The sequence below is a fragment of the Pieris napi genome, chromosome Z (genome assembly GCF_905475465.1).
Source record: "Pieris napi chromosome Z, ilPieNapi1.2, whole genome shotgun sequence".
Taxonomy (NCBI): domain Eukaryota; kingdom Metazoa; phylum Arthropoda; class Insecta; order Lepidoptera; family Pieridae; genus Pieris; species Pieris napi.
Window position 1 is genome coordinate 2778333 of NC_062259.1, and position 27966 is coordinate 2806298.

Genomic DNA, 27966 nt, shown 5'->3' on the forward strand with positions numbered 1-27966 from the left:
ACCGAGAGACCGTTGGCATCTCTAGAGAAAAAGTATAAAAGTTTCAGGTCTTTCCCAATGTCCTCAACCTAGTCCGAACATCAAACCATACTCTTATTAATAGGGCGGCAATATCACTTAACATTAAAACAAAATACTTGGCGATTTAAAAGAGTGGCGGGGATATTATTGTAGTTATTTGCCATTTCTCTTCCGTTCTTTGAGAAAAATGTAAATGTAAAATTAGAAGCATTACTAAATGCTATATATAAGCTTATTTAATACATATTAAAGTATTTCCTTTTTTTACGTTCATAAGCGTATATTGTGTTACCGATATGAATAAATGATTTTGATTTGATTCAGTGACCCTCTTGCCCTTGCTCCTTTTATAAAATCAAAGAACAGGGCGTTACACCGTCCTATAAAAAAATGCCCATCGAGAAATCCTATCCTTCCTAGTGATGTTAATCTATTGTTATACAGTATACACATACACCGATTCCAAGTTCCAACTCGTTGCACAGTGCACCGCACCTTCGACATAAGTTTTATTTATTTATTTACACTTCGTTACCTTATACAAAAACATACATATAAAAAAGCAGATTACATAAGTTAGTAGGCAACGGGCGGCCTTATCGCTAACAAGCGATATCTTCCAGGCAACCTTAATATGTAACAATAGAAAAGAAACACCTACAGAGGGTAAAGTACAAGTGCATAAATAATTAACAAAAATAACATATAACCTATAACTAAAATAAAGGAAAAACTAAATAAAAAATAAATAATATGTATAAACAGAAATGTAAATCCAAGGGTTAATTGAGTCACAATTAATATACCTATATAAGTAGTAGCTAATTACGAGGCAGAAGAATAATGATCAAAAAAAAGATTTTTATCATTAGGTAAAGAATTCCATTGCAGGATACTTAGCACTAAAGGAGGAGTGATAGAATTCAGTTTTATGAGTAGGAGTTTCAAGAATTAGATTATCATTCTGTTATTTGCTAGGAGTAATTAAGTGTCGAAAGCCTGATAACCAACAGGTATTTTTCTAAATTATTATGTCCTTCCTTATGGGGATTTGACCTTTTCCTCTAATAAATGGGCAACATGACCCATTACCACGTAAAACGCCATCTCGTGGACGCGGGCGGCGCAGCGCACAGCGCGACACCTAGTACACTTATACGACATTTGTTTTCAATTATTTGTCTACGTTTCTTCTAGTATATATTGAAACTAATATAATATAATGATTTAGCGAGACTTATTATGCTGAGATTATTTATTAGTTTTATTGACACGTACATGTTCTTTGTAATGATGAAATATGACAGAGAATGTACTTAGGGACAGATTTAAGACAAGAACAAAACAGTAAACGAGAAGAAACATGAGAAGTTCATATAGTATAAGCACTACCTGAATTGCTTTAAATTCATAAGTTAGTCATACATTAGTTTGTTAGATCAGCCGTCTAATTTCGACCTTAGTATACTTTGTTAAGGGTCTGTAAGTAACTAAAAGCCGTACCAACCAGTGCCTGTATTCAAGCATTTTTCATTAACAAGTTAATAATAATGATTATGAAATCTCTATTATACTTGACTATTAAATACTCGTTAAGTTATAGATCTACTATCTTTGGTATTAAATAAACCACAAGTATATATTCTCCTTACATTTGTTTTATCTTGCGCTGTTAAGTTAGTATTAGGAGCTTAAAATTGCTATCTATTTTCGTAATTCAAATGCAAAGTAAAGTATTGAATTGTAATAAAGTACCTACGTAAATTTAAATTTTTTGTAATACAATAATATTACTTATTTATACAAAAATTTATTTGGTTATCAAACTGTGCCATGTAATATTAGAATTAAAAACTGCAATTTGAATTTATAATATTTATTTGGAATAACTGTGATGAAAGTGTGTGAAAGTCTTATTCATCTGAATCAGAAGAACTTGAATTTTGTATCTGTCAGATTCAGTATCTGACTCATTATGTAAATCAATCATCATTTTATCAATTCAGCGTCACACATCAATCTCTATCCCAAGACCCTATCTTCAAGGTGGTCAATATGTTCACTGTTTTTACCAGTTTTCAACAAAGATAGATATAAAGGTCTCAGTCAAATTAACAATATTATTTGGCTCTTGGTCTATAAATCTCCAAAATAAAAATAAACCAAGACTATATAAATTCATTAGAAAATCAACAGGTCCACCTACATACACATACTAGATTTCACTCATAATGTTTAAGTACCTTAATATCCAGGTTACAATTATGTCTTTTCATGATTCCTTTTTGAACCACATTTTTTAACATGGAAAACTTTTGTGACAAATTATATTTGAGTGATTTGACCACAGTGAAAATTTCTGTCTATTTAATTCGGCTAAGAGTTTCCTTCAAGTCCGTATTATTTAGGACAATGAAAAGACCAAAATCATCTAATGTAATTTTTTTTCTTGATGGTGTTTTTTTTTGGCAAAGAAATTATTTAAGTTGTTTAAAATAGCATAACAACTGTAATAATAAAACTAACTTATTAAACTTAAATATTTCTTATTTATGAGTCTCATCAGGAGTTTCCTATTTCTTAATGAATAATTTAGGATAGTGCTTAATCGATATATAATTTAAAAATGAGCATTTCTCACAACCACAATATTAAATAATTAGAAAATCCCTACGACATAAGATAACTGATGATCTGTTGAATCTAATTGAAGAGGTGAAGAACAAAACCTCACTTTTCCACTTTTTCTAACTTTAAGGAAAACAGCAAAATGTAAAATAGCTAACAAATTATTACTACAGCATTGTTTTAATTATGTCATATTAAACAAAGTGTTTCAGTCAACCTATGTACCAAATTACTGTTAAAATTTATGAGAATATTAGCCAATACTTTGGAAATGTGAGGTTTTGATTAAACATTTTTGGAAAAGCATGGTTTTGATAAAAACTTCTGGAAAAGTTACGTTTTGATAATACAGATATTTTTGTCTAACTTTCAAAATGAAACAAAAATTATCACCAAGGTTATTATTGTTATTATCATAAAGGTTTCCGAGTAGATCCTTTGGGGATTGCATGAAGAAACCAATCTTGTTAGGTAAGTATCTTGTGCTACTTTGATAGCAATTTTTTTTGATAGCAAAAAACGCCTTCTTTTTTTAAGTAGTAAGGAAGGGCTTAACGCATTTGAATACACTTTTTGAGCCATGAGTACAGTCTTTTTACAAATTACATGCAAGTGGATCAGTCTCCGCATACCTGGAACAGAAAAAAATAGGTAGTAAATAGGTTTTTAGCTAAAATTTCCATCCAAATTGATGTAGAATGTCACTCAGAAGCTGATTTTGTAATTCGGGTACGTCCTCGTCGTGGTCTTGTTTTTGTACCACTACTCCATACTACATCCATTTCGATAAAAAAATTATTTAAACCAGCCCTGCGATTCTGTAACTCACTTCACGAACTCACACAGCGGTTTTCGCATCGGCGGTCTCTCTCAAATCAGTCGTGAAGCAGTCATTTTATGATTTGGCATTCTGATAAACAATAAAGTACAAGCTCCCACCTTTTCAGACCACCTTTTCTTTTCACGGCGTCACGTAACGTAATTTTTTTTCCAACGCCGATACAGAGTTTCACTTCCAAAATGTTTTATCTTGTGTTATAATAATTAAGTAGGGGATTTCACGTTTGTTTGCATATTTTGTTATGGGTTAAGCGATACCAGCGCAACTAGTGGCAAAGTTTGGCAGTTTTCACCTCCATTGCTGAAAACTGACAGCGTATTATTATGGGTCAAGCGATGATAGCGACATCTTCAATTAGCTTTGCGTTTTCTCCTCCATTATCTTCTTTCATTAGCCAGACTCTATAATATGGTTTATTATTTATAGTCTGTGGTTGTGTATGCTTCATATTACCTGTACGGTATACCAATCGTAAAAAACATTGGCTTCATAATTCATTGTCCAATGACCAATCTCTGTGTAAAACGCCCTACATAATTCTGTGACCTGTGTTGTAAATTCAGCAACAATAATGTTAAATAATTGAGTTAATAAAATTATTTTTTAGTTCTATTTTTAGTTAATATTGTTGTTATAATGTCTGTGAGTGCTAGCGCGGAGAATCTATCGACTGCTGATACACAAGTAAGTAAACGGTATAAAAAGATAGTGTATTTAACAGTTTAGTTGCGCTGTATAATATATAGGCAGTGATCGTTGCTTTGGCCTAATTCAATTTTTCGATGTTCTAAGTATCGTATCGACTGGCTGAATGTCGTGAGTCATGATGCATTGGGGTCCTTATGCGGAAATAGACGACGTCCGTTGACGATACAGAACAAAGGGACGAGCTGTTTTACTATTGTTAACACTAGAAAAACCTTATTTAGCTAGGTCAAATGTTATCTTACTAACCATAAACCGGTATATACGAGCAAATTTTCATTGCAGTGTAAAACTCTTATATTTAAACATCAATGCCTTTTCTGTATATGTGACACACCCTTTGTCTACTGCCTTCTCTTAGTTGATGTAGCCCAAGCTTCAAAGTTAATTATAAACATTATGCACAAAATTTTATGAACTGAATCTTCATATTTTGCAACCTGCTGAACCTAAGTCATGGTATATTATGGCTAATAAAATTTTAATGTTATGAATCACTGTTAATTGTTAATTTTTAATGACATTAAGGGTTCTTGGTAATATAAAAAGGAATTTTCTTGGTGTAGAAACGTAATTTAATTTTGAATTTATCTAATAAGATAAGACAATAAAAAAATCCTATTACCTTACTGTATTATATGGTAAAGATAATTTTGAAGTAGTAAATACATAGTCATAAATGTACATATTCTAATATTCTTTATAATGATCAAGTGTTATAAAGTTCTGACTTGAATATTAATGGTGTGCATTGCATGCATCACTGGTATTTGAAGCAGTTATGTAATGTATAATTATGTGCACTGAACAACAGGATTAGGCTTCCTACATTGTATAACTAGTTTTACAGTTATTATCTCATTCTCACATCTATATTTACACTTATATATGTATACAATTATTATTTACTATTATAAATGCTTGGGTTTTATTTATATTATTCATATAGTCTGTGGGTTTCTAAGGGGGTTTTCTAGATTTTAAACAACTGTGATTATTTGATTTGATCATTCTAATTCAACTTTATTTTAGAGCTGCGATGGAGGCTCCATGTGTTTGGAGCTGGCGCTGGAAGGCGAAAGACTTTGCAAGGCGGGAGATTGCCGCGCAGGTGTTGCGTTTTTCCAAGCAGCCATACAGGCAGGCACTGATGACCTGCGAACCTTGAGTGCTATATACAGCCAGCTTGGCAATGCTTATTTCTACTTGGGAGATTACACTAAGGCCATGCAGTATCATAAACATGACCTCACATTAGCTAGGTTTGTATTGAAACTTTTTGTGTCTTTTTCACTTTAAATTGTATAAAAATGTACTATAAAATATTTAACCCTTTAAAAAATCTATTAAAGGACCATGGAAGATAAGTTAGGCGAAGCAAAGGCTTCTGGTAACTTAGGAAACACATTAAAAGTGATGGGCAAGTTCGCAGAAGCAATACAGTGTTGTCAGCGACACTTGGAGATATCAAGAACATTGGGAGATAAGTTAAGTGAAGGACGAGCTTTATACAACCTTGGCAATGTTTACCACGCCCAGGGCAAGCATTTAGGACGCGCGGGACAAAGCGATCCAGGACACTTTCCGCAAGAAGTACGTGACTGCCTCCTGCAAGCTGTCACTTACTATGAGTAAGTTTTTGTCATCATTCCCTTAAATTGTTTGTTGTCTGCAAATTCACCCATGGGGTTTAGTACTATGTTAAAATTTTATTACACTATATTAGGGTAGAACTACGAGTGACATAGCTTCACTCTCACTCAGATTTCATTGAAAATATTTTTTCTAACTATTGTGAACTAATGTGATATATATCTTTAAAGGTGGTAATAAATTAGCTTTTTGTGGTATTTCAGAGAGAACTTGGAATTGATGCGCAGCGTAGGCGATAGGCAGGCAGCGGGTCGGGCGTGTGGCAACCTCGGCAACACTTGCTACCTTTTGGGAGATTTTGCGAAGGCGATCCGGTACCATAAAGAGAGGCTTCGGATTGCCCAAGAAGTGGGTGATCGCGCTGCCGAACGCCGCGCTAACAGCAACCTTGGCAACTCTCACATCTTTCTTGGCCAGTTCGAGAATGCCGCACAGCACTACAAGTGAGTACATTAAGTAAGATCTATATATCAGTTATTCTAAGCTTGCGACGAAACATCACTTTCAAAAATGATGGACAGAATTATTGGGTCCAGGCTGATTGTTGATTGTTTGAGCCAAATGCCTTTTTTTGACTGTCTATTTGGCCCATGAAAAAGAAGTCACATGGGAAAGTCGAAGTGTTTATATGTGACCCTTATTAAAATATATAATTACCATCTCGATCAGTAAAGGTGCGTACAGACTATATAACATAACATGTTGTACAACATTGCTATACAACGTGTTTCAGATAATGTGGACACTGAATGTTTTAAAACATGTTATTATAACATGTTATTGATATGTATGCTAGGACGAACCCAGCATCTACGTTTTTTTGTTTTTCTTTTGTTATTTAAAATAGTTATAAAACATTGTTATTCTAATGTGTACAGTGTTGTTTTATGTTATAATGTTGAATAACAAGGTTACATAATGTGGACGTGTTATAAAACACAAGTTATATAATATGTTACATAGTCTGTACGCACCCTTATGGTAGAATAATCTGTCCAAAAGCTAATGCGAAAGTTGGCAACGGCTTAGATGTGGCTTTGCTTTAAAGTTTGTATTATAATGTTTTTATTATGTGTTTGTTTATATTTTCTAAACTTACACACACCAGGGTAAGCTTTTGTAGTGTCAATGAATGTCGAGGAAAGTCCTCCAATTGAAATGTCAAACACAGATTCGTAATTCGACTTCCAGGCGAACCCTAGCCTTAGCCGAAGAACTGGGCGACGCAGCAGTTGAGGCTCAGGCATGTTACTCCCTCGGAAACACGTACACGTTGCTTCGTGAATATCGAGTGGCCGAGGAGTACCACGCGCGCCATTTGGCCGCCGCCAGAGCTCTGAACGACCGAGTGGGCGAAGGCCGAGCCTGCTGGTCGCTGGGCAACGCCCACGCAGCCCTAGGAAATCACGAAAAAGCTCTCTACTACGCCAAAGAACACTACAATATCTCTAAAGAGGTGAGTGTTTGGGCTTCAAGGCTGTGTCCTTTTACTCTTCCCTTTATAATGACTGACCGTTCTCTTGCAGTTGGGCGATGTTCTGGGAATGGCGACGGCACAGATGAATATCGGCGACCTTTGTAAGGTGCTCGGTCTTCCTGCAGACAACGGCGTCTCACCACCGTCGCCCCGCGCGGCGCCTCCTCCCCGCACACCCTTCAATGCGTTGCGTGTGCGCAGGCAGAGTATGGAGCAACTGTCTCTTATACAGGTGCGATTGTTGTAATAGCTGATTTTGCTAAACAAAAATAACTAATTCGAGAGTCGTCGTATAATACTGGATTTTAAATTAAAACACGGTTATTAGTTAAACACGGTAAAACAAGTCATTAAGGTTATTTCGATGAATCTCAAAAAAAATTGAAAACCTAGCCACTCGTCCCAAATGGTTGATTAAACCATAGATTGCTTTGTTAGCTATGCTTTTGATGTAAAATATGAAAACGTCTCAGTGGAGAACGCAAACTATTCACAAAGGCTCTGATATTAGCGGTACCTGGTCATAATAATACCACTATTTAACCATAAATTTTTACTAACCTATAGATGACCTATAGAATACATTATACGTATTTGGATTTGTAATAGTTCTACCATTATCTTGGTAAATTTATTTGACATTTACATAATAACCTAATATTTAAAAAAATAGTAAACATAAACAATGTCACATGGAAGGTTATAGTATATTTATAGCACTCAAATATTACAATAAATTCCGTTTTATAAGTTGAATCGACTCCAAAATGCAATAAAAGGTATTAAAGAACAATATTTTATATTTCTATCGGTTGTTATTATCAAAAGAATTAAATTTCTTAATTGTTAATTTATTTATTTATATAATAAATTAAACGACTTTATTAGCAATAATTTAATGAAAAGTGTCGCCGCATCTTCGCTCCTTGGGAGTCCCACCAGGAAATAACGTTTTAGAGTCGAGAAATTCTGAAATGCCAGTCAGGTTTTTTGCCAGTCACGCCAAAATTTTGCCGCGCGTTAGGGCGTGACCAAATATAGCGGCAATCGAGCGCGGCGTGCCGAACTATCAGTTTATCCATGTGCCGCGCGATTTATTGTGTGCAGGTGATTTCACATTAAGGATATTAGAAAAACAGTGATATTGACATGAATATCATAAGAACCTTTTAATCTATTTCTTTGTTGATAATGAGTAGTGAGGAAGCGCGAGAGAGAGAGTGAGCGAGACAACGAAGAACGAACGAAGTGAACGACCGAACGAACGAAGTGATTTGTGGATGCGTTCATAGAAGACTTAAATTTTTTCGTAACTTGCGTTGGTCTTGCCGAGGCCGTGAGCTAACATTGATGTTCATCGTTGATTATTATGAATAGTGAGGAAGTGTGAAAGAGAAAGAGCGAGCGAGACAACGAAGAACGGATGAAGTGAACGACCGAACGAACGAAGCGATTTGTGGATGCGTTCATAGAAGACTTAAATTTTTCGTAACATGCGTTGGTCTTGCCGAGGCCGTGAGCTAACATTGATGTTCATCGTTGATTATGAATAGTGAGGAAGTGTGAAAGAGAAAGAGCGAGCGAGACTACGAAGAACGAACGAAGTGATTTGTGGATCCGTTCATAGAAGACTTAAATTTTTTCTTAACTTGCATTGGTCGTGCCGAGGCCGTGAGCTAACATCGATGTTACGATATTTTTCGTAGAGCAACATCGATATTTTTGCTTTCAACATCGTGCTGATCGAACATTGATGATCATCGAGCATCCCTTATTGAGCATTCGTTGTTGTGTCCTATGCGGCATATTGCTGCCGCGCACCTGTTTGGTCACGCCCTTAGATGAACATACAGTATTTCCTGTAATCAATAATCAAAATTAATTCAGTTTGGTGAATAATGGAATAATTAATATTGTTCAAACAGATAACACCCGAGGCGAAGAAAAAAGAAGCCGAAAGGAGTGAGGCGGCCGAGTCTCGTGCGGTGGCGCGGACTAGCTCTGAAGACACAGAACATCCCGCTGAAGTGTTCATGGAGCTCATTGCTAAGAGCCAGGCTCAAAGGTACTTATTTCATAGACAAAACCCTCGACAGAGTCTTAAAACTGTTTCGCGTAAAAATTAATATATTTTAATCATAAAATTCATTGTATAGGATGGACGAACAGCGCGCTACTCTGGACAAAGAGAATAGACCACGCCCTCTTCCGAGGTCATCGAGTGCCACTTCTAGCAGGTGAGTACTCAGTGTTACAAATCTGTGTGAGAGGGCAGGAGTTTCCTAGAAAAGCGGTGCCTTTAAATAACGGCCGTCATTTTACGGTTGTTAATAACGGGCGTCTTTACTTTTAACATAATGCAAAAAAACATCATTTTCGCTCGTCCAAGTCACGTTTTATGAATTAAATATGTGCCCACTACCCGCGAAAAACGTTGAACTAATGTTTATCAACGCTATGACGGCCGTCATGCAAATGACAGCACCGCTATTTGACGTGACACTCAACCTTCTATAGGAATCATACTCCGATGTTATCTATAGACAACGTATGCGTGACGTCACGCAACGCTACATTACGGCCGTTAGATAGCGGCACCGCTTTTCTAGGAAACCTAAGCTTAAGCAGGGAAAATGGTCCATGATACGGCCAGCTCATATACCCCCAAGAGTAGTCGGCGGTCTATACTCAGTCTGGTTATTTATTTATTTATTTACACTTCGTTGCAAATAAAAGAAACACAATACATAAAAATTATAAGGGATGCAACGGGCGGCCTTATCGCTAATAAGCGATCTCTTCCAGGCAACCCTCCAGTTCCAGAAAGATCCGACTTTCACGCGTATCGTTCAGTTATTTTACCACATATGGATCATTTATTAAAAGCTGAAGGAGATTTGCTCCTTCAACAGAACGTGCACTATTCAAATTATTTTAGTATTTTCTACAAAGGTATTAAACCTTACCTAAAAAAACTTTTTCTCATTACAAAAAAGAATGTATTTTATTTACATGAGAAACTGTATTTACGAACGAGATGAACGTCGCCATCAGCCGTCCCAATTTTAGTCTAGGCTCATTCTGATATGTATCTTTAATGCCCTTTTGAATTGGTTAAACGCGCTAATATTAAAAGGTTTATTTTATTACTAGCTGATCCGGCAAAAGTCCGATCGTTTTGCCATGTCATTTATAATAAAAAATAGGGGTTGATCGTCGAGGGGTGAAAATTACGGGCTGCATGTATTTTTTAATGCTTATCATAAAAAAAAATATCTCAAAATTTAAAAAAATAATAATTTAGGAGTTTAACCTTAACTTAACATTTAGGGGAATGAAAAAAAGATGTCCGATTCTCAGACATACACGATATGCACATAAAATTTCATGAGAATTGGTCAAGCCGTTTCGGAGGAGTTGTAACTACAAACACCGCGACACAAGAATTTTATATATGTATTAGATTACGTGCAGTTGCTCCTGGTGAAAAAATGGTACAAGAATTAAAACGTGCAATAGACTTTATATAGATAACTTGTTATTACGATTACGCAATTTTATTTTTTATTAAATCGGCCCAACTATAAATGTACTTTTTCTATTAATTTATACAACTAGTAATCGAAGAATTGAATTATTGATATGTAAGAATATTGTCTGTAATATTCCTGGAAAATCATTAAGACCTATCATGAGCTTTTATTGCGAGCCTAATGACAACCTTCAACTGAATTGCATCGCTTATAAAAAGACGTCGCATAAAGGATGATTCACGGTACACCGTGTCGCGACCGGGCCGGGCCTCGGCCGGGACACGGCCACCGTGCGCCGTCCTGGACAGTGATTCATGTTACACCGGGCTGTTTGGTTGTACGCACGTACGTGCTTGCACCACTATATCTGTTTTTGTCAGCTAGTGATTTCATCTGTCGATAGACTTGACGCTTAAGTACTAAAAGAAGATGGGGTGTACATCCAACCTGGAGAAAACGAGAAGCAGAAGGGGAATTTTCTTTACTTTACAAAGAATTAATAGAAGACGAGAGCAAGTTTTATGGTTATTTTAGAATATCTAAAGAATGCTTTACTTACTTACTTGAAAAATTAAAACCAGATCTAACCAAAAAAATTACAAGATTTCAAAAGCCATATTTATCGTACATAGAAAAAATTCAACCTCACTAAGATTTGACGTTGACTGCTCTGCGGGTGCCCGGGCGCCTACGTTCATGTTACGACGTGTCGGGGCCGGACCGTGCCGGAGCCGGGAAACAATACCCACCGACATTACAACGCCGTGCCCCGGCCGAGTTCCGGCGGCGCACGGTAAGGGCACGGCCGAGCCACGGTAAGGCATGAATTACTTCATACAAAAGTATATCATTAATGTTAGGCCGTGCCCCGGCCGGTCGAGACACGGTGTAGCGTGAATCAGCCTTAAACCAGCCAGTTGAGGATTCCACGTGACCTCAGAGGTAATCTGATTTCGTTCATTCTAGAAATTTCCTAACATGAGCTCCTGACGGAACTTAAATTGGCCTTTAAACTATGAGAGAATTAAGTATTTAAAAAAGTTACATTTTGTTCATCTTTTTTGTATCCAAGTGTCCAAATATGTAGTTTAAAACAAAAATTCAATATCTATATATATAAAAGAAAGTCGTGTTTGTTACAACACTTATAACTCGAGATCGGCTGGACCGATGTTAGTTATGTCTTTTTTGATGGATTTTTCCCCACTCCGAATAGCAGAATAAGTCTATATATATAAAAGAAAGTCGTGTTTGTTACAACACTTATAACTCGAGATCGGCTGGACCGATGTTAGTTATGTCTTTTTTGATGGATTTTTCCCCACTCCGAATAGCAGAATAAGTAATAAAATATCGGATAAGTTATCGAATAACAATAAATTAATTAATTAATTTTACAAATGCACACGGCATGTGGTGACATTTGTTGACAAACTACGCACCATTTTACGTCGAATTCGTGTCACTTCAAGAAATTCCGAACTTGAGGTAAATGAGGAGATGCATAACCAGGCTTTGATCTTGATCGAAAACATGTGTTACCTCATCAAAAAATGTTGTAAAGAAAAAAGTGCTTTAACATGCAGTATCGCAATATTGGCGATAGAGAGAAGAGGCCTAATGTGTAAAACTGCCATTCTTCTTTTGCAATGGCAAGCAATAAAACATTTCTCTATTTGCAAAAAAAGTTATCACCTTTAAGAAATCCTAAATTAAGTTTAACTAAAGTAACAGCGATATTATTATTAAGGCGGAACGAAGTTAGCCGGGTCTGCTAGTTTAAATTATATCAAAAAAAAACGCCGTTTTAATTCCATTTACGGATAAGAGGTTGGCTTTATTTGGAGTTAATTTTGAGTTTAGTAAGTGTGATTATGAAGAAATTATTCAAAATCGACGGAGATAAGAAGAAAAACGATAAGCCCGAAACAAAGAGACTTCGAAGATAGGATCAACATACAATTGAAGATTGCAGTGTATTGCACAAATTATGCTTAATAATTTTCAATAGATCAATCTAGAAACAATAAAACACTATCCTTAAAATATCATATTTTATTTCCTTAAAGCCTCAGCTAGCATCGGAATACTGGACGTTGTCATATCGAATAACGTTCAGTTTCGCGGTCATCTGGAAGGAAAGGCTAAAGCTTGGTGTGCTCAGCAAGGCGAGACGGTACTTCACTCCGGGCCACCGCTTGCAACTCTATAAAGCGCAAATTCGGCCCCACATGGAGTACTGCTCTCACCTCTGGGCGGGAGCTCCCCAGTACCAGCTCCACTTGACCGTATTCAACGAAGAGCGGTTCGAATCGTCGACGACCAGTCACTTTCCGTGCGGCTTGATCCCTTGGCGTTGCGTAGAGATGTGGGGTCCCTCTGCATCTTCTACCGCGTTTACCATGGAGAGTGTTCAGAGGAGTTGTTCGGATGAATACCTGGAGCTGAGTTTCATCATCGGACGTCAAGGCAAAATACAAAATACCATCCGTATCACCTCGACGTCCGTCGTTCCACAACTGAGCGTTTTCTAAGGCAGTTTTTGCCGCGCACAACTACTATGTGGAACCAGCTGCCCACTGAAGTATTTCCGAACGAATACGACTTAGGGTCCTTCAAGAAAAGAGCGTACCAATTCTTGAAAGGTCGGCAACGCACTTGCGAGCCTTCTGGCATTGTGAGTGTCCATGGGCGGCGGTATCACTTAACATCAGGTGAGCCTCCTGCCCGTTTGCCTCCTATTATATTTTAAAAAAAAGTTAGCTTCCGTCCACGATGTTTTCGAGTACTTTGGCGAAATCTCTGGCGACCTCTTTGAAGATACTTCCATGTATTAAAATTAAATTTAGCATAATGACACACATAAACCTTTAGGAATCTATGCTATAGGTAAGAACTGTACAAAAATAGGTGTTGAAAGTTTTATTTATTTATTTTACAATAAGTAAAGATAAATAAAAAACATGCTATATAACTCGTATTTATTATAATAACATTTTACATTATCATGTTCATGAATTGTATTATTCCTCTCTGAAATAAATGAAAAATTCATATTTATAATGTGTAAATACTAAGCTAAATTTAAAATCGTTATTGTTACAGTATTTATTTACTTGAGGCAATGTGCAATTGGGGTATAGACATAATAATAATATCTAGGTAACAAAATGCATGCGGACGTAGCAATTTAAATGATGATCCGCGTGAGGGATCTCCTTTAACAGCGACTAACTGAAGATAATATCAGTGCTGTGCGACGCATGATAGAGGAAAATAAGAGAGTGACCTATCAGCAGATACGGGCAAGCCTAGGCATTGGTATGAGTCAAGTTTAAAAAATATTAAGAAAGGAAGAAGTCAAGGAAAAATGATGATTGCTTCATTCTTTGATCGGAAAAATATTTTCGCGACAGTTGTGCTAGAGGACAGTTACTGCACACTGGTGTGTCAATCGCTGTTTGCCTGTTGTCTTGGAAAAAAATCGACAGCAGCGCCCTCGAAGCAGGATCTTCCTTCACCACGACAATGCTTCAGCGCACTCTGCAAAACGGACTGTTGAATATTTGACTATGGCAGGTGTCGAGATAATGAGTCATCCGCCATACAGTCCTGACCTAGCGCCCTGCGACTTTTATTTATTCCCAAGAACTAGATATAAAATGAGGTATTCTCTTTACGAGCCGTGAAGATGCGGTGAAAGCGTACGAAAATGCCATAGAAGAGACCCCTAAGGAAGAATGGGCCCACTGGTTTTCTCAGAGGTTCCATCGAATGTGACGATGTGTAGAGAGGAACGGAGATTACTTCGAAAAACAATAAATGTATTCGCAACTTTCTACATTAAGCCGTTTTTCATTTTCTAAACATTTTGCATGATTATGATTTTCTATAAATTGTGTCTTTTTAAAGTACTTTTGGTCCAATTAAATTCAACAGTTCTTCAAAATCGAGACCTGCGTACAAAGTTTTTATACTGTCCAGTAATCATTTGGTTTTTAATATTGCAATCAATAACAAACCACCTCATACGCCTGTGTTTTTAAATAAGTTTTATGTCCAATAACATTTTCTCTTCTTCTTAATTTGGATGAAACAATAATTAAATAGAATGAAAGACATCAACATTATCACTATCACATCTCGTGGACACTGGCGGCGAAAGTGGAGCACAGAGTTTTGACGAGCATGTTACGCCGATTTTAGAACACAGCGTAACATGCTCGATGCGTAACAAGCTCGATGCTACATTACACCTCGTAACTTTGGTCAGTTCCCACCTTTAAAGGTGGGAACTGACCAAAGTTACGATGTGTAATGTAGCATTCGCATCGAGCGTGTAACGCATCGAACATGTTACGCTGTGTTTTAAAATCGGCGTAACATGCTCGTCAAACGTCTGTGCTCCACTTTCGCCGCCAGTGTTCACGAGATGGCCGACAGCGAGGACGCGTTGGTATCTTTGATTCTACTTAATTATTGTTTCATCCAAATTAAGAAGAAGAAAAAACGTTACTGGACATTAAACTTATTTAAAAACCGAGGCGTATGTGGTGGTTTGTCATTGATAGCAACTTTGAAAAACCAAATGATTACTGGACAGTATAAAAACTATGTATGCATGTCTCCGATCGATTTTGAAGAACTGTTGAATTTATTTGCTCTGGATGAGCTGGGTTCCACAACACTTCCTCTTTTATAGAAAAATACAGAGATTTTTCTTTGTCCCACTCCATGTTTGATTGATTGATTGATTGACGTGTGATTACTCGCTACGCGCGTACGCTCGGGACGACTTTTGACAAAGAGCGTACTGACCGAACCGCGTAACACTCAAAGGATTCGCCAAAAAACCGACAGCCGGGTGGAGCACTCAAAGCGAGCAACGAGCGGCTCGTTGCTCGCTGGTTTCCCCGTAACACGACGTACTGACTGCACGAATGCTCGCTGTGTAACATTACATTACATGTTACATTACACCTCGTAACTTTGGTCAGTTCCCACCTTAAGATTCATTTTCACGTGTAACAAGAGTTTTAGATTTGCCGCCAATACACAAAAACAAATGACAAATGAATGCAATATACTACATTAGGTTACCAAAGAGTTCTAAAATTGAAATTCAAAAAAGTTTTCATTAGCAATGTTGGCCACTTCTAAACATTTTCAGTGTCACCCACGTAATAATAATAAAGTCTTTATTGCTATTTAGCCTACATACAACTAAGCAAATTTGCCTAAAGTAATATTATATATCGGCATTGGTTATTTATATCTTTTTATTTTTATACCGTCATCCCATCTTCTGGTCTGCCTCCCTCTCTTTCGTTTCCCACTTGGTGGGTACCACTCCGTTACAATTCTATTCCATTTTTGCTTCTTTTCTCTCGTCATATCACCCGTCCATCTCCACTTTAGTTTTTATTTTCTTAAATGAATTAAATGAATATTAAATTAAATTTGATTTTAATGAAATATAGCTAACTTTTATCGTGCTTTTTGTACTTCTTTACATAATATGTATTGTGGACAAATTTTTATTTTATTTCCCAGTTGTTTTGTCAATGCGTAGGTCTGACACCCGTAAATGGCAAAATACACATTAGTCTAGTCGACAAGTTGAAAATGGAACAAAATAGAGATACTGCTCTTAAAATTATGTGCGATAGCTCATTGGATCCGGAATGACGTCTAGAAAAATGTGCTAAAAGCGTGTATTAGCACATAAAAAATTGCAAAAGTTATAGACAATTAAAGATGAAAAAAAAATGGCATTTAGTTTTTTGCCAATATTTAATAAACTATTAATATTTAAGAAATTTCAATTAAAGATTCTGAAAGAAGAGGAAATTTCCAATAAAAAACTCCTAGCTTCCGGAACTCTATCTCCATTATTTATAATTTTAATTTAACGCTGAAAATAGGTCTGCGGGTGACATTTTTAGGATTCGCGCGTGGCGTCAAAAGCGACTACGGCACATTAATTAATTTATTTAAGGTATTGAATATTTTTTTTTAAATTTGAAAAAATTATGGTGTGTTCTGAACACTATAATTAATTTATTCCCGTTGAAAATTTTACTTAAAGTTAATTTTTCAAAAAGTTAAATAATTGTTAACTAACGAAATTTTCTCGAACGACCGTCTTAATTGTAAGTGAAAAAAAATGTTTAAATAATGGTCGTAAAAATATTTCGCTTCGTAGAGCCTTTCTTGCATACATACTTTACAAGATCGTGCCATAAAAGTTAGAAAAATATTAATACTTTGTTTATAACAATTTTTTTACTTAAACAAAAATTTAAAAATCCATGTAATGTTGTTAAAAATTTTTTTTTTTCTAAATCATCATATAATCGTTTTTTATTAATACAAGATATTTATTGATTTGCAAAAAATAAAATTCCCGCCATTTGTTGATAAAATTTTTTTAAACGAATTTGAAATTTCTTAAATATTAATAGTTTATTAAATATTGGCAAAAAACTAAATGCCATTTTTTTTTCATCTTTAATTCTCTATAACTTTTGCAATGTTTTATGTGCTAATACACGCTTTTAGCACATTTTTCTAGACGTCATTCCGGATCCAATGAGCTATCGCACATAATTTTAAGAGCAGTATCTCTATTTTGTTCCATTTTCAACTTGTCGACTAGACTACATATTCTATAGTTACTCTTTGCCTTCATTGGTATTTGCTAGGACGAACCCAGCATTTACGTTTTTTTGGTTTTTCTTTTGTTATTTATAATGGTTATATAACATTGTTATATTACATTGTTATTCTAATGTGTACAGTATTGTTTTATGTTATAATGTTGAATAACAAGGTTACATAATGTGGACGTGTTAGAAAACACAAGTTATATAATATGTTACATAGTCTGTACGCACCCTAAGACGGCATAGAATAGTTTTGAGATAGGATCACCCTGACTTACACCTCTTTTAATCGGGAATTCTTCTCCTATACATTCTAATTTGACGTGCGCAGTACTCATGGTGTATATGTTTTTAAGTATTCTTATGCATTTTGTTTTAACGCCTTGTGTTTCAAGTGACCTCCAGATAAATTTGTGTTCAAGGGTGTCGAGAAGTATAGAAACTCTAAAAATAAATAAGAAATTGCGTTGGACATCCCTTATCACTTAGAGGTTTGAAAGATATATAGGAGCTGATTCTCAGACTTACTGAATATGCATAAAAATTCATAAGAGTTGAGCCGTTTCGGAAGAGTATGAGACACCGTTACACGAGATTGTGAATCTAAACCATTCCCAGATCCCCTTGAACACACACAAAAAATTTCATCAAAATCGGTCCAGTCGTTTGAGAGAAGTTCAGTGACATACACACTCACAGAAGAATTATATATATAAGGGTGCGTCCATAAATTACGTGAGGTGTTTGGGGGGGGGGGGGGGGGGGTCGAGTCAAATCTATTTAGTCGAGTCAAGTCTCGGCAAATATCACGCAATTTTTTTCTGATTGAAAATAAAATTTTTGGAAAACGGTTGACCCTAAAGGCCATCTCTGCAACTTCCCGCTAACTCCATACTCACTTATTTTGTTTTTGAGCTCTTCAAGCTCAATAGTACGAATTCTGTGTTATTTTGAGTTCTCCGAGCTCAAAAAGATAGCTTCTTACGCGTTTAAGTAAGAAACCCACATTTTGAAAAATCTCACGTGAGATTGGGGGATGGGGGAGGGGCTTGAATAAAATCTCACGACATCTCACCAGGGGGGGAGGGAGGTACAGAAAATTAAAAAAAAACACCTCACGTAATTTATGGACGCCCCCTAAAGATATAGAGATTTAATAACAATCATCTGTCGAAGCAATTTTGACGGTTAAATTAAATTACATAGAAACTAGAAACAAACTATCGATTAATTTAATTTAGGAAACTCGTTCTAACGAAGGTCTTGGTCTCTACGATGAACAACGTCATTTAAATAGAAACGCGAAAATAGATCCAACTCCAGGGAAATAAATACAGATAATGCAACTTTTTCAACAGCTGTGATACTTTTTGACATCCGACACCTTTTGTCTTCAGTCACCGTGACCAAGCACGCGGTAAAGCACGCGAAACGTCGGTTAAATTTAAAATTATGTTAAATAGTTGTAAATTTACCTATAATAATACATAACTTAAATCCGGTTAAAAAGTTTTTTCTTAAAGTGTGTAAAGGTTATGACAATAAAAGACAATAATATGAACAACGTCATTTTCAAACTCAATTAATGGTCTAAGATCCCGATATACAACGACCTTCACCGAGATGCTTATTTAATAAAACGTATTTTATATTTAATTTAATATGTCAATAAATATAATCCATATGGGTTGCCTAGCAAATTTCAGTCCAGAGTATTTTCATATAATATTTAAAAAAAATCTATTTTTTAAACATTTCACCGGTATGATTATTAGATAAATTCTATACCAATCGAAAGTATGAAGCCCATAGAATATGCAAACGTTAGGTTCTTTTAATCAATTAATTATTTATGTGTATATTTTTTATGTGACACTAAAGTATATATACATCTTTAGTAAAAAAGAAAGTTATAGTCATACATATATAATACTACCCTGATTAAAAAAATTAACAAAAATTAACAAAAATACAAAACTAATTAAACATACTCTGGACTGAAATTTGCTAGGCAACCCATAAGGATTATATTTATTGACATATTAAATTAAATATAAAATACGTTTCATTACATAAGCATCTCGGTGAAGGTCGTTGTATATTGGGATCTTATACTATAAAGAAAATCCACATGAGATTGACATGCGTTACGAAAAGGCTAATCTAGTGTATGCATAGAAATATCGAGCTCGGATTCTTATCAATTGAGTATTCTATATTTGTCGTATGGTGAAATATGGTTCAGAGAACTCGAAGTGCAAGTTTACTTTTAACAAGTAAGATCTCTTCCACAACTATGTGAGTTGTATGAGTGTTTTTTAAGTTTGCGGGCTTTAACATTCTGTAATAAACAACAGCTGTCATTTAATAACTGTATTTTAATGTGGTTCGAGAATAGAGGAAGAGAGTTATATATTAACTTAGTAACAATAGGTCTTTGTGAAAAAGCATTGCTAAATTTCTTTGAAAAAATAATTAAAACTACTTTATTTGTTTAAAAGGTACTACAAAGGTCATTATGGTCATTCAAAATTCTTGGCATAGCTGCTAACTTCACGCATATTCTATTTCTTTTTACTTGTAGATTGTCTTATTCCCATCTCGCTCGCGCACGCTCGGCGTCCGGCTGGTTTTAAAAGAATTCGTTAGTGGGCAACTTCATTCTGTTAATTTTGTGTCACGGTGCGCGCGCAGCGTAAAATTTCACTCTCATAAATTTTTCATAACGCGCCTAAAGAAGTATAACTTCAAAAATAGTCTTATTCTAAATCTAAACCATTCTCGAATCCCTTTGAACACTCAAAATATGAGTTTAATCACAATCACACGCACAAAAGAATTATATTTTTTCATGCCATAACCCGTAACGTAATGAAACATAGTAAACAATGTTACTATAATTCATTCAGTCAGACGTGAAACGAAAATTGTATCACGCAAAACTTTCTATAATGATTTTTGGCGCACCATTTATACTTCGCCGCCACTTTATTATAAGTGTATGAAGTTGTACACTAGTTGCCTAAAGTAGGCTTGAAACACTCGTGTTTTCATTACGTGTGAAATTAGGTGCGGTTGCTCATATCATGCTAATTTCATTATCATTATTATTGTTAGGAGATCTCTTTTCACATTGCCGAAGTCGCCGGAGACCGGATGCTGAGTTGCGACTTAAGAAGTAGTTAAGAAATACTAAGAATAACATGGAGTCGCATTTCACTTAAACCAAATCGTAAGGTAGCGGTTTTTGTGATGTTTTAAGTTTTTCTCAGCTTATAGGTTACTTCGTCGACGTCGATATTTGCTTTAGACCTGAAGTGACGATTGCAAACGAATTTTTATTTAATAAATAATTTTTAATTGTTAAAGTCAAATTCAAATTCAGAACTTATATATTGATTTAGGTGCAGTTTGTACATTTATACAAGTTAAATTTACGCCATACGTTCATTAGACTACCGGGAGGCCTTGTTCTGAGAAGAACAGGCAAAAAACTTAGCAAGTTCGTTACTCCCTTTAAATTATTCATTTTTAATACGGGAAAAGTCACAATTCACAAGTTCAATACGTCTAAACATAATAATAATAGATGAGAATTTTTTTTATCTCTATTACATAAAATTCGTTTAATGTTCGTTCCTATATTCCTCCGAAACGGCTCGACCGATTGTTATGAAATGTTTTATGCGTATTCAGTAAGTCCGAGAATCGGCTAATATCTATTTTCACCCTAAATGTTAAGGGTGGTTCAACCCTAATTTTTTTATATAACATTTTTTTTTTTTTTGTTTAATTAAAATCTTATGACTTGAACTCTGATGTTTATATAGAGAAAAAATTCACAGAAAAAGGTAAAAAGTTTTCATCCCAGAAAACCGAACAGTTTCTGGGGTAGCATAGCAAAATGTTGGTATGTACTAAAAAGGTAGGCTGAGTAAAACCACAGTTCGCGGGGGCAGCTAGTACGTACTATATATATAATGAAACTATAGTGAGTTATGGCATATTCCCTTACAATATAGTCAATATAAATAAATTTAATGATACGAAATAAAAATATCTCACTATCTTATTGTGGCATTAGCGCGCCCACACATTCTTATCATCTCTGCATTACTGAACTTTGAAATATGTATTTTTCATTACGGTCTCCTTGATGTAAGGTATAAACTTATGTTACGGAAGTTTGGTTGCACGATGTGGAATTTTGTTATATATCTGTATGTATGTGTTAGAAGGAAAGCAGTGAGTTGTTGGTCTGACATATCGGCTATCAGTCGATATGAGCGGTTATCGCTAGTCTAATATAATCTAATATAAGCCTTCTATTATTAGATGTCAGATAATGCGTCAAGTGACATGTGTTTACTTCGCATAGGATTTGTGTGTCGTTTTTTATCAGTTATTCCTGCGCATCTCAAGCGGCTGTACCGCTCCTTGGTGTATTGTTATGATGCCGTTGCCGGGTGATGATAGGTAATATACAATTGTAAAGTGCGGACGAAAGCTAATTCAAACATAAACATATTCCTTCGTTATTTATGAAAAACTAGCAAACTCGGCGAACTCCGTTTCGCCACCAGATGGCTTCGTTATATGTAACATTTCGTTTGGTGATCCCGCTTTTCTGTTGAAATTTTTACTGAATTGCTATAAACCTCACGGAGCCCGAGACCTTTCCAACGAATGCAAAACCGTGGAAATCGGTTCGTGCGTTCTGGAGTTATAGCGTCAGGAAGGAAAACCCGACTTTTTTTATGAAAAATAATTACGAGGCAAACTCTTTTATTTATATGTAATTAAATTTATTATTTTTGTTGTGAGTCCCTTGGATTATTAGAGTATATAGTTTTTAATATTGAATCACCATCAGTATTTATAGTTAGGTACGATGTAACAATAATTGTGCATACGAAAACAAACGGATTACTATTATTGATTTTCTATAGTTCGTAATAATTTAATGACCGCTAATGGCTACCTTTAATAGAAGTTCTTTCTATTTGAATTAACCTTGCTGTTTGAGCGGACACGCGATCGTGACGAAACAGTTTTATCTTATTCGCATTATATCGATAATCACCATTAAAATTGATACGACGAGATGAAAATATCTGTTTTCTTAATGCGTTGATCTTGAAAAGGGTGGTTGTGGATATTACCAAATTGATTTTATAAATAACCTTATTAAAAGGCTTTCATTATTGTTGGGGTTGCGGTTAGCAGCTTTTAATGCGCCGAATTTGATAAAATATTAAGGTACAACTATAATTTATCTATACAAATTCGTGTGGGCGGGCGGCGGGCGAGGGTGTAACGCGCAGATGCAACCGACTAATACCTATATTCTCTGGCCTAGACCTAGATGCACGTCACTGACAGGATAGCTTTCGCTCATATCACACGTGTCATGCCAATAACCCGCCCTCACGATGTCCAGTAAGATAGATGAAATGCTGTGCGTACCTGTTGCATTCGTTTTAATAGTGTTATGTTTTGTTTGCATTATTGTCCCCAAGGGCTGTGGATAATGTTTCAATGTTTCAGCAAATGCGAGGCGATGACTGACATGATGAACATGATCAGCAGCCTTCAGTCAAAAAGAATTGACTCACAGCGAGCCGAGCTGCGTCCAGTCCAGGAAAGCACGGGAGCCTCGCTGCCAGGCCTACGATCCCAACAGACAAGGAGTACAAAGCCTGAAGACGATTTTCTCGATATGATCGCTAGAGTCCAGGTTAGTATTGAATAGTTATTTGTTTTTATGCGAAGAAAGATGCGTTGCGATTTTAAGAGCTTTACGCACATTGTGGCACTTTTTAAACGTTATTAGAAATAAAAATGTGTGCGTGTAGCTAGGTGTACACACGTAAGAAGTGAAACTTCTTTATGACCTTATTTTTCAAAAAATGAACTTTACAGAAATTAGTTAAATAAAGTTAAATTAGATAAAGTTTAACAAAAGGCTTTTATTATCATAGACATGAATACAAATACAATTATTTCATTTTAACTTATTACTGTAGTACTATGTAGTACTAAGATTATTACAGAATTTCATAAATTGTAATAGAATTATTAGTATTACTATAATTGTTATCGTTATTATATGTTTTTGTTACTAATGGCTTCGAATCTCTTCGGATCAACCGTGGTAGGGACAAGAAAAAGATGGCGCGTAACCGAAAAATGTGACAAATGTGTGTACATTTTTTTCCAACGCCGATAAAGAAGTTTGACTTCAAAAAGCAACATGGCGCGTAACCTGCTACAAAATCTCTCCCATACGTCGATAAAGAAGTTTCACTTCAAAAATATGTTTTCAATTGCGGTTTCTTATAAATAAATTTAGTCATATAACTGCGAGAAAAAGGGGGCATGTCGTGATTTAGCGTTTCGGACTTCTTCAGAAAAGGATTTTTTTTTAAATTTAACACTTCGTTGCAATAAGACAAATAAAATCAGGTTATATATGTTAACGTAAAATTGTAAATACCGTTAGATTGTAATCTATCTCGCGAGATTATAAACTGTCGAAAGATTGTGAACTCAAGGTACTGCTTACAATTAAACGTATTATTATTCGGTAGATTATAATCTATCGAAGTGAAATCGTCAAATTGTGAAACGGAAGAATTTACCATAGAGTTACAAAACTATTACAGCGGGCATAGGAATTAGGAAGGCAACGGGCGGCCTTATCACCAGCAAGCGATCTGAAAAACGAAAAAGAAGATGAGCGCAATAGAACTTCTTTCCTTTATACTAGGCTCTAAAAAATTCCCATTAAGAACGTCCTAGCTAAAACTATAGTAAATTTTAATGTCCGTAGCGCTGAAGTCACAATCAAACGGAAACTCAATAATACTATCGAAATCGTCAAGTGTTCCACGTAACTTCAATAGCAATTCCGACTACATATTGCATTTTTGTCCAAATTTGCGACTGCGGATATTGAGGGACAGACATCAAAAACTAGGATTCGTTGTTAAATTTCCTTTGTCAGGGATTGCGAAGCGTTGACTAATTCTCAGTAATTGAAAGCGCTATTGAAGTATCACAGAAGCTTCAAGAGCCCTGCTTTCCAGGGTCCATATTCTAGCGGACTTTTTACGCAGATTTCCGACTATGTTTACGTGTTAATTAATATAACATTTTAACATGTAGAAACTCAACCACTCACTCTCTAAGCGCTAGTAGGTATATTATATTTACTCTGAAAAATAAGCAAAGGCAAATAGCGCTCATTATGAAAATATTAATATGAGGACGATATTGCATTTTACGTCAATCATATTGAACCGTGAATAAACAAACCGTAAAATGTAAAACTTAAAATATATTAGTAAATATTGTATGAAAAATTTCAACAACGCTCCGAGTTTAACTAAAGAAATGTATAGAATATTCATTAAAGTATAATTGGGTCCGAGAGTGTTATTCGAAATATTAGCAGAGACTAAGTTTGCTCAGATATATTTCATTCGTGTCATAAACCTTTTTCTGTCAATCATTTATTGAATAGTACATTTTTCTATTTTTGTGGATACACTGTAGTTAATGTAAATTTGATAAAGTATGATATGTACGATAAAGATAATATAAGAATTGACTTTGACTAATAATGTAAAATTCCTTAAGACAAATTTGCGCGCCATTGTGTGTGGCAGAATATGCGAACGATTTACGATTGTACCACCTTAACATTTTTGTACCGCATTTTTGAAGTTATACTTCTTTAGGCGCGTTATGAAAAATTTATGAGAGTGAAATTTTACGATGCGCGCGCACCTGTGACACAAAATTAGGAGTGTGATTATAGCGTGCGTGAGCGAGATAGGAATAAGACAATCTACAAGTAAAAAGAAATAGAATATGCGTGATGTTCGTATGCCAAGATTTTGAATGATCATAATGACATTTGTCATTTACCTTTTAAACAAATAAAGGAGTTTTAATTATTGACTATAATGACTCCTTTTCCAGTCTTTGATTATTTAATTGTAATTATTAATTATTTGCATGCAATCAAAAACTATTTTTAATAATGCCAAAGAAGTATAACTTCTTACGCGCGTACATAAGTACACGCACCCTTTTTTTTTTATATATTATTATTATTAAAAAGTTTTACTCATAAAAAATATGATACAGACATTACAGCACAAAATTTATAAATTGAATCACATTGAATGATGCGTGCAATGCGTACTTATGCAAAGCGACATGTTGATATTACTTTCTATGTATATTTACCAAAATCAGTGTTCCATTCAAAATACAGGGTGTGGATTAAAACAATATTGCGAAATTGATTGCTTTTCTAGGAAACATGTGTAGGGGGTGTTGGGAGATATGTCAATATTGTGTTGGTGACGGACAGGAATTAAATGACGCCTGTTTTAACGGGAATTCGGCATTTCTTTGTTCCCCTATCCACAACACTGATTGAAAATGTAATTTCGCTTTAATTTCATGTTGGCTTTATGAAGTGAATATTCCCTTTGATATTTAATATTGCATATTTGATATTGGATTTATTTAGTTTATCATTTTATATACACCCGTATATTTTAATTATCGACCTTGCAGTCTTTGTGTTGGGCTTGGCTCTGAAGCTGAATGATTCGTAATTCACGTGTGAAATGTACACCTTGGTGTATCGTATCTTCGTTGTTGCAAACGATGTTTCTATTGTCTATTGTTGGCTTAATATGAATGGGTATGGTGGGGTATGACCAGCTACGCCTCAGAAGAGAGCTAGCCTTGTCAGTGTATATATTTAAGATACTTACGGGTCGGGTTCATAATCTGGATATATTGGAGAGACTGAGTCTACGGGTATCAAGTAGAAACCTGAGGCGGAAGTCTCAACTTTTGGATGTACCGCGCGCACGTTCCAACTCGGTTAGCGAAGCACCACTCACGCGAGCAATACATATAATAAATAAAATTTCTGTTAAGGTAGACCTATTTGATTGTACACTGGCTGAGTTCACAAGAGTTGCTTCCTATGTTATTAGTTAAAAGATTTAGGTATATAAATATATTTTTTTTAATGTTTTTTATCTAGGTTAATTGGTGTGGGTATAAATATTGTGTCGTTCTATCGAATTAGTAATTATTACTGTAAAGATAGAATAATGATATGGAATAAAATTAATAAATAAATAAAACTATTTTAGGGTTCTCGTCTCGAAGACCAGCGCTCAGAGCTGCCTCGTCCGAAGCCCAAGGAGTCAACGGTGCCCGATGATGATTTCTTCGCCCAACTTATGAAGGCACAATCCGGTCGCTTGGATGATCAACGCGCCACGGTATGCATTGAAAACCTCTTAAAACAAAAATGCAAGGAAGATATATTTTCTCATATTTGTTCTGTATTCCAGATCCCGCTTCAAGATCGTCAGAACAAGGCTGCGTCTGCGTCAAGCTCAAAAAAGTGAGCTGATGATGTCAACTCTACAATATAATTTCACCCTACTACTACAACTATGAAATTTTATAGATTTGAAATTTAATAATGGCACCGTGTGTGATTGGTTTATTTAAATATTACTATTGTTTCAACCTTTTTGCCATATGCATACATTCCTTGAGTAATTTAATTTACCACCAAAGCATCAAGTACATTTATTCTTATGTTTTTATTAAATAATATAATGATTGAGGTGTTTTAGCCGTGTAATGTTAGGCCTATTATGAAATTGCTCGTTAGTTAAGCAATTTCTTTTGTCTTGCAAGGCAAATATTGTCTTTGTATAATTTAGTAAAAATCTCACGAATTATGTCAATTATAATTTGATATGCCAAGTGAGATGTTGTCGAATGTACTCATTATTTATATTGTTAATCCTAAGTACTTGTATTTATTTAAGTGACGGTGCTGCATTAAGTGAACAAATCTTTTCATATACATTGATAGTATCCTAACATTTGAAATCTTGATGTTTCTCTAAATGTTGAATTTTATGAATGTCCAAACAATTAGGTCCTAACGTATGTTGCCAAATTTTATACTTATATTTAAATGTTGAAATATTACGGACTAATCTGGCCTATTACTATTATAATAACCTAACATGGTGTGAACAATACAATTAGGCTATATTTAGATAGTTATTCGAAATTTACAGGAATGTCCTTCTCAAAACAAACTCATTTGTTTCATTTATTAACTGTTCGTAAAAGAAGGGCGAAATGTTGAAAATTAAATTTTTGAAACCTTCAACATAACTTCATTTATTTTGTATGATTGTAACAGTGATGAAATATTTTGTTAGTTATTGTGGAATTCCCGAGTTCTTATTTATAATTAAACTGTTTTAATCTGGATTTCTTTTATTACATTTTTTTGGTAAAAATCAATTAAGTTCTAATGCTTAGTTCATATGAGAAACATTAACATGACGGCATTATGTACGCGCGGCACTCCGCAGTCTG

At 35.2% G+C, this 27966-nt stretch overlaps 1 protein-coding gene and 1 long non-coding RNA gene across 2 annotated transcripts; one reads left to right on the plus strand and one right to left on the minus strand.

The window, feature by feature from the left end:
- Positions 1–1881: 1881 nt before the first annotated feature.
- LOC125062626 lies at positions 1882–3875 on the minus strand. The gene is made up of 2 exons (XR_007119300.1): positions 3589–3875; positions 1882–3281 (listed from the first exon to the last, which is right to left on the minus strand). It is a non-coding gene; the product is annotated as an uncharacterized LOC125062626 (long non-coding RNA).
- A 120-nt stretch (positions 3876–3995) lies between these two features.
- LOC125062621 (G-protein-signaling modulator 2) lies at positions 3996–27858 on the plus strand. Its single transcript, XM_047668660.1, has 11 exons — positions 3996–4174; positions 5228–5457; positions 5548–5826; positions 6052–6291; positions 7040–7304; positions 7375–7557; positions 9251–9390; positions 9482–9562; positions 23071–23260; positions 26709–26840; positions 26913–27858. Exons 1-11 carry the CDS (start codon positions 4127–4129, stop codon positions 26967–26969), a joined length of 1845 nt encoding a protein of 614 aa, XP_047524616.1. The 5' UTR covers positions 3996–4126; the 3' UTR covers positions 26970–27858.
- The last annotated feature ends 108 nt before the right edge of the window (positions 27859–27966 follow it).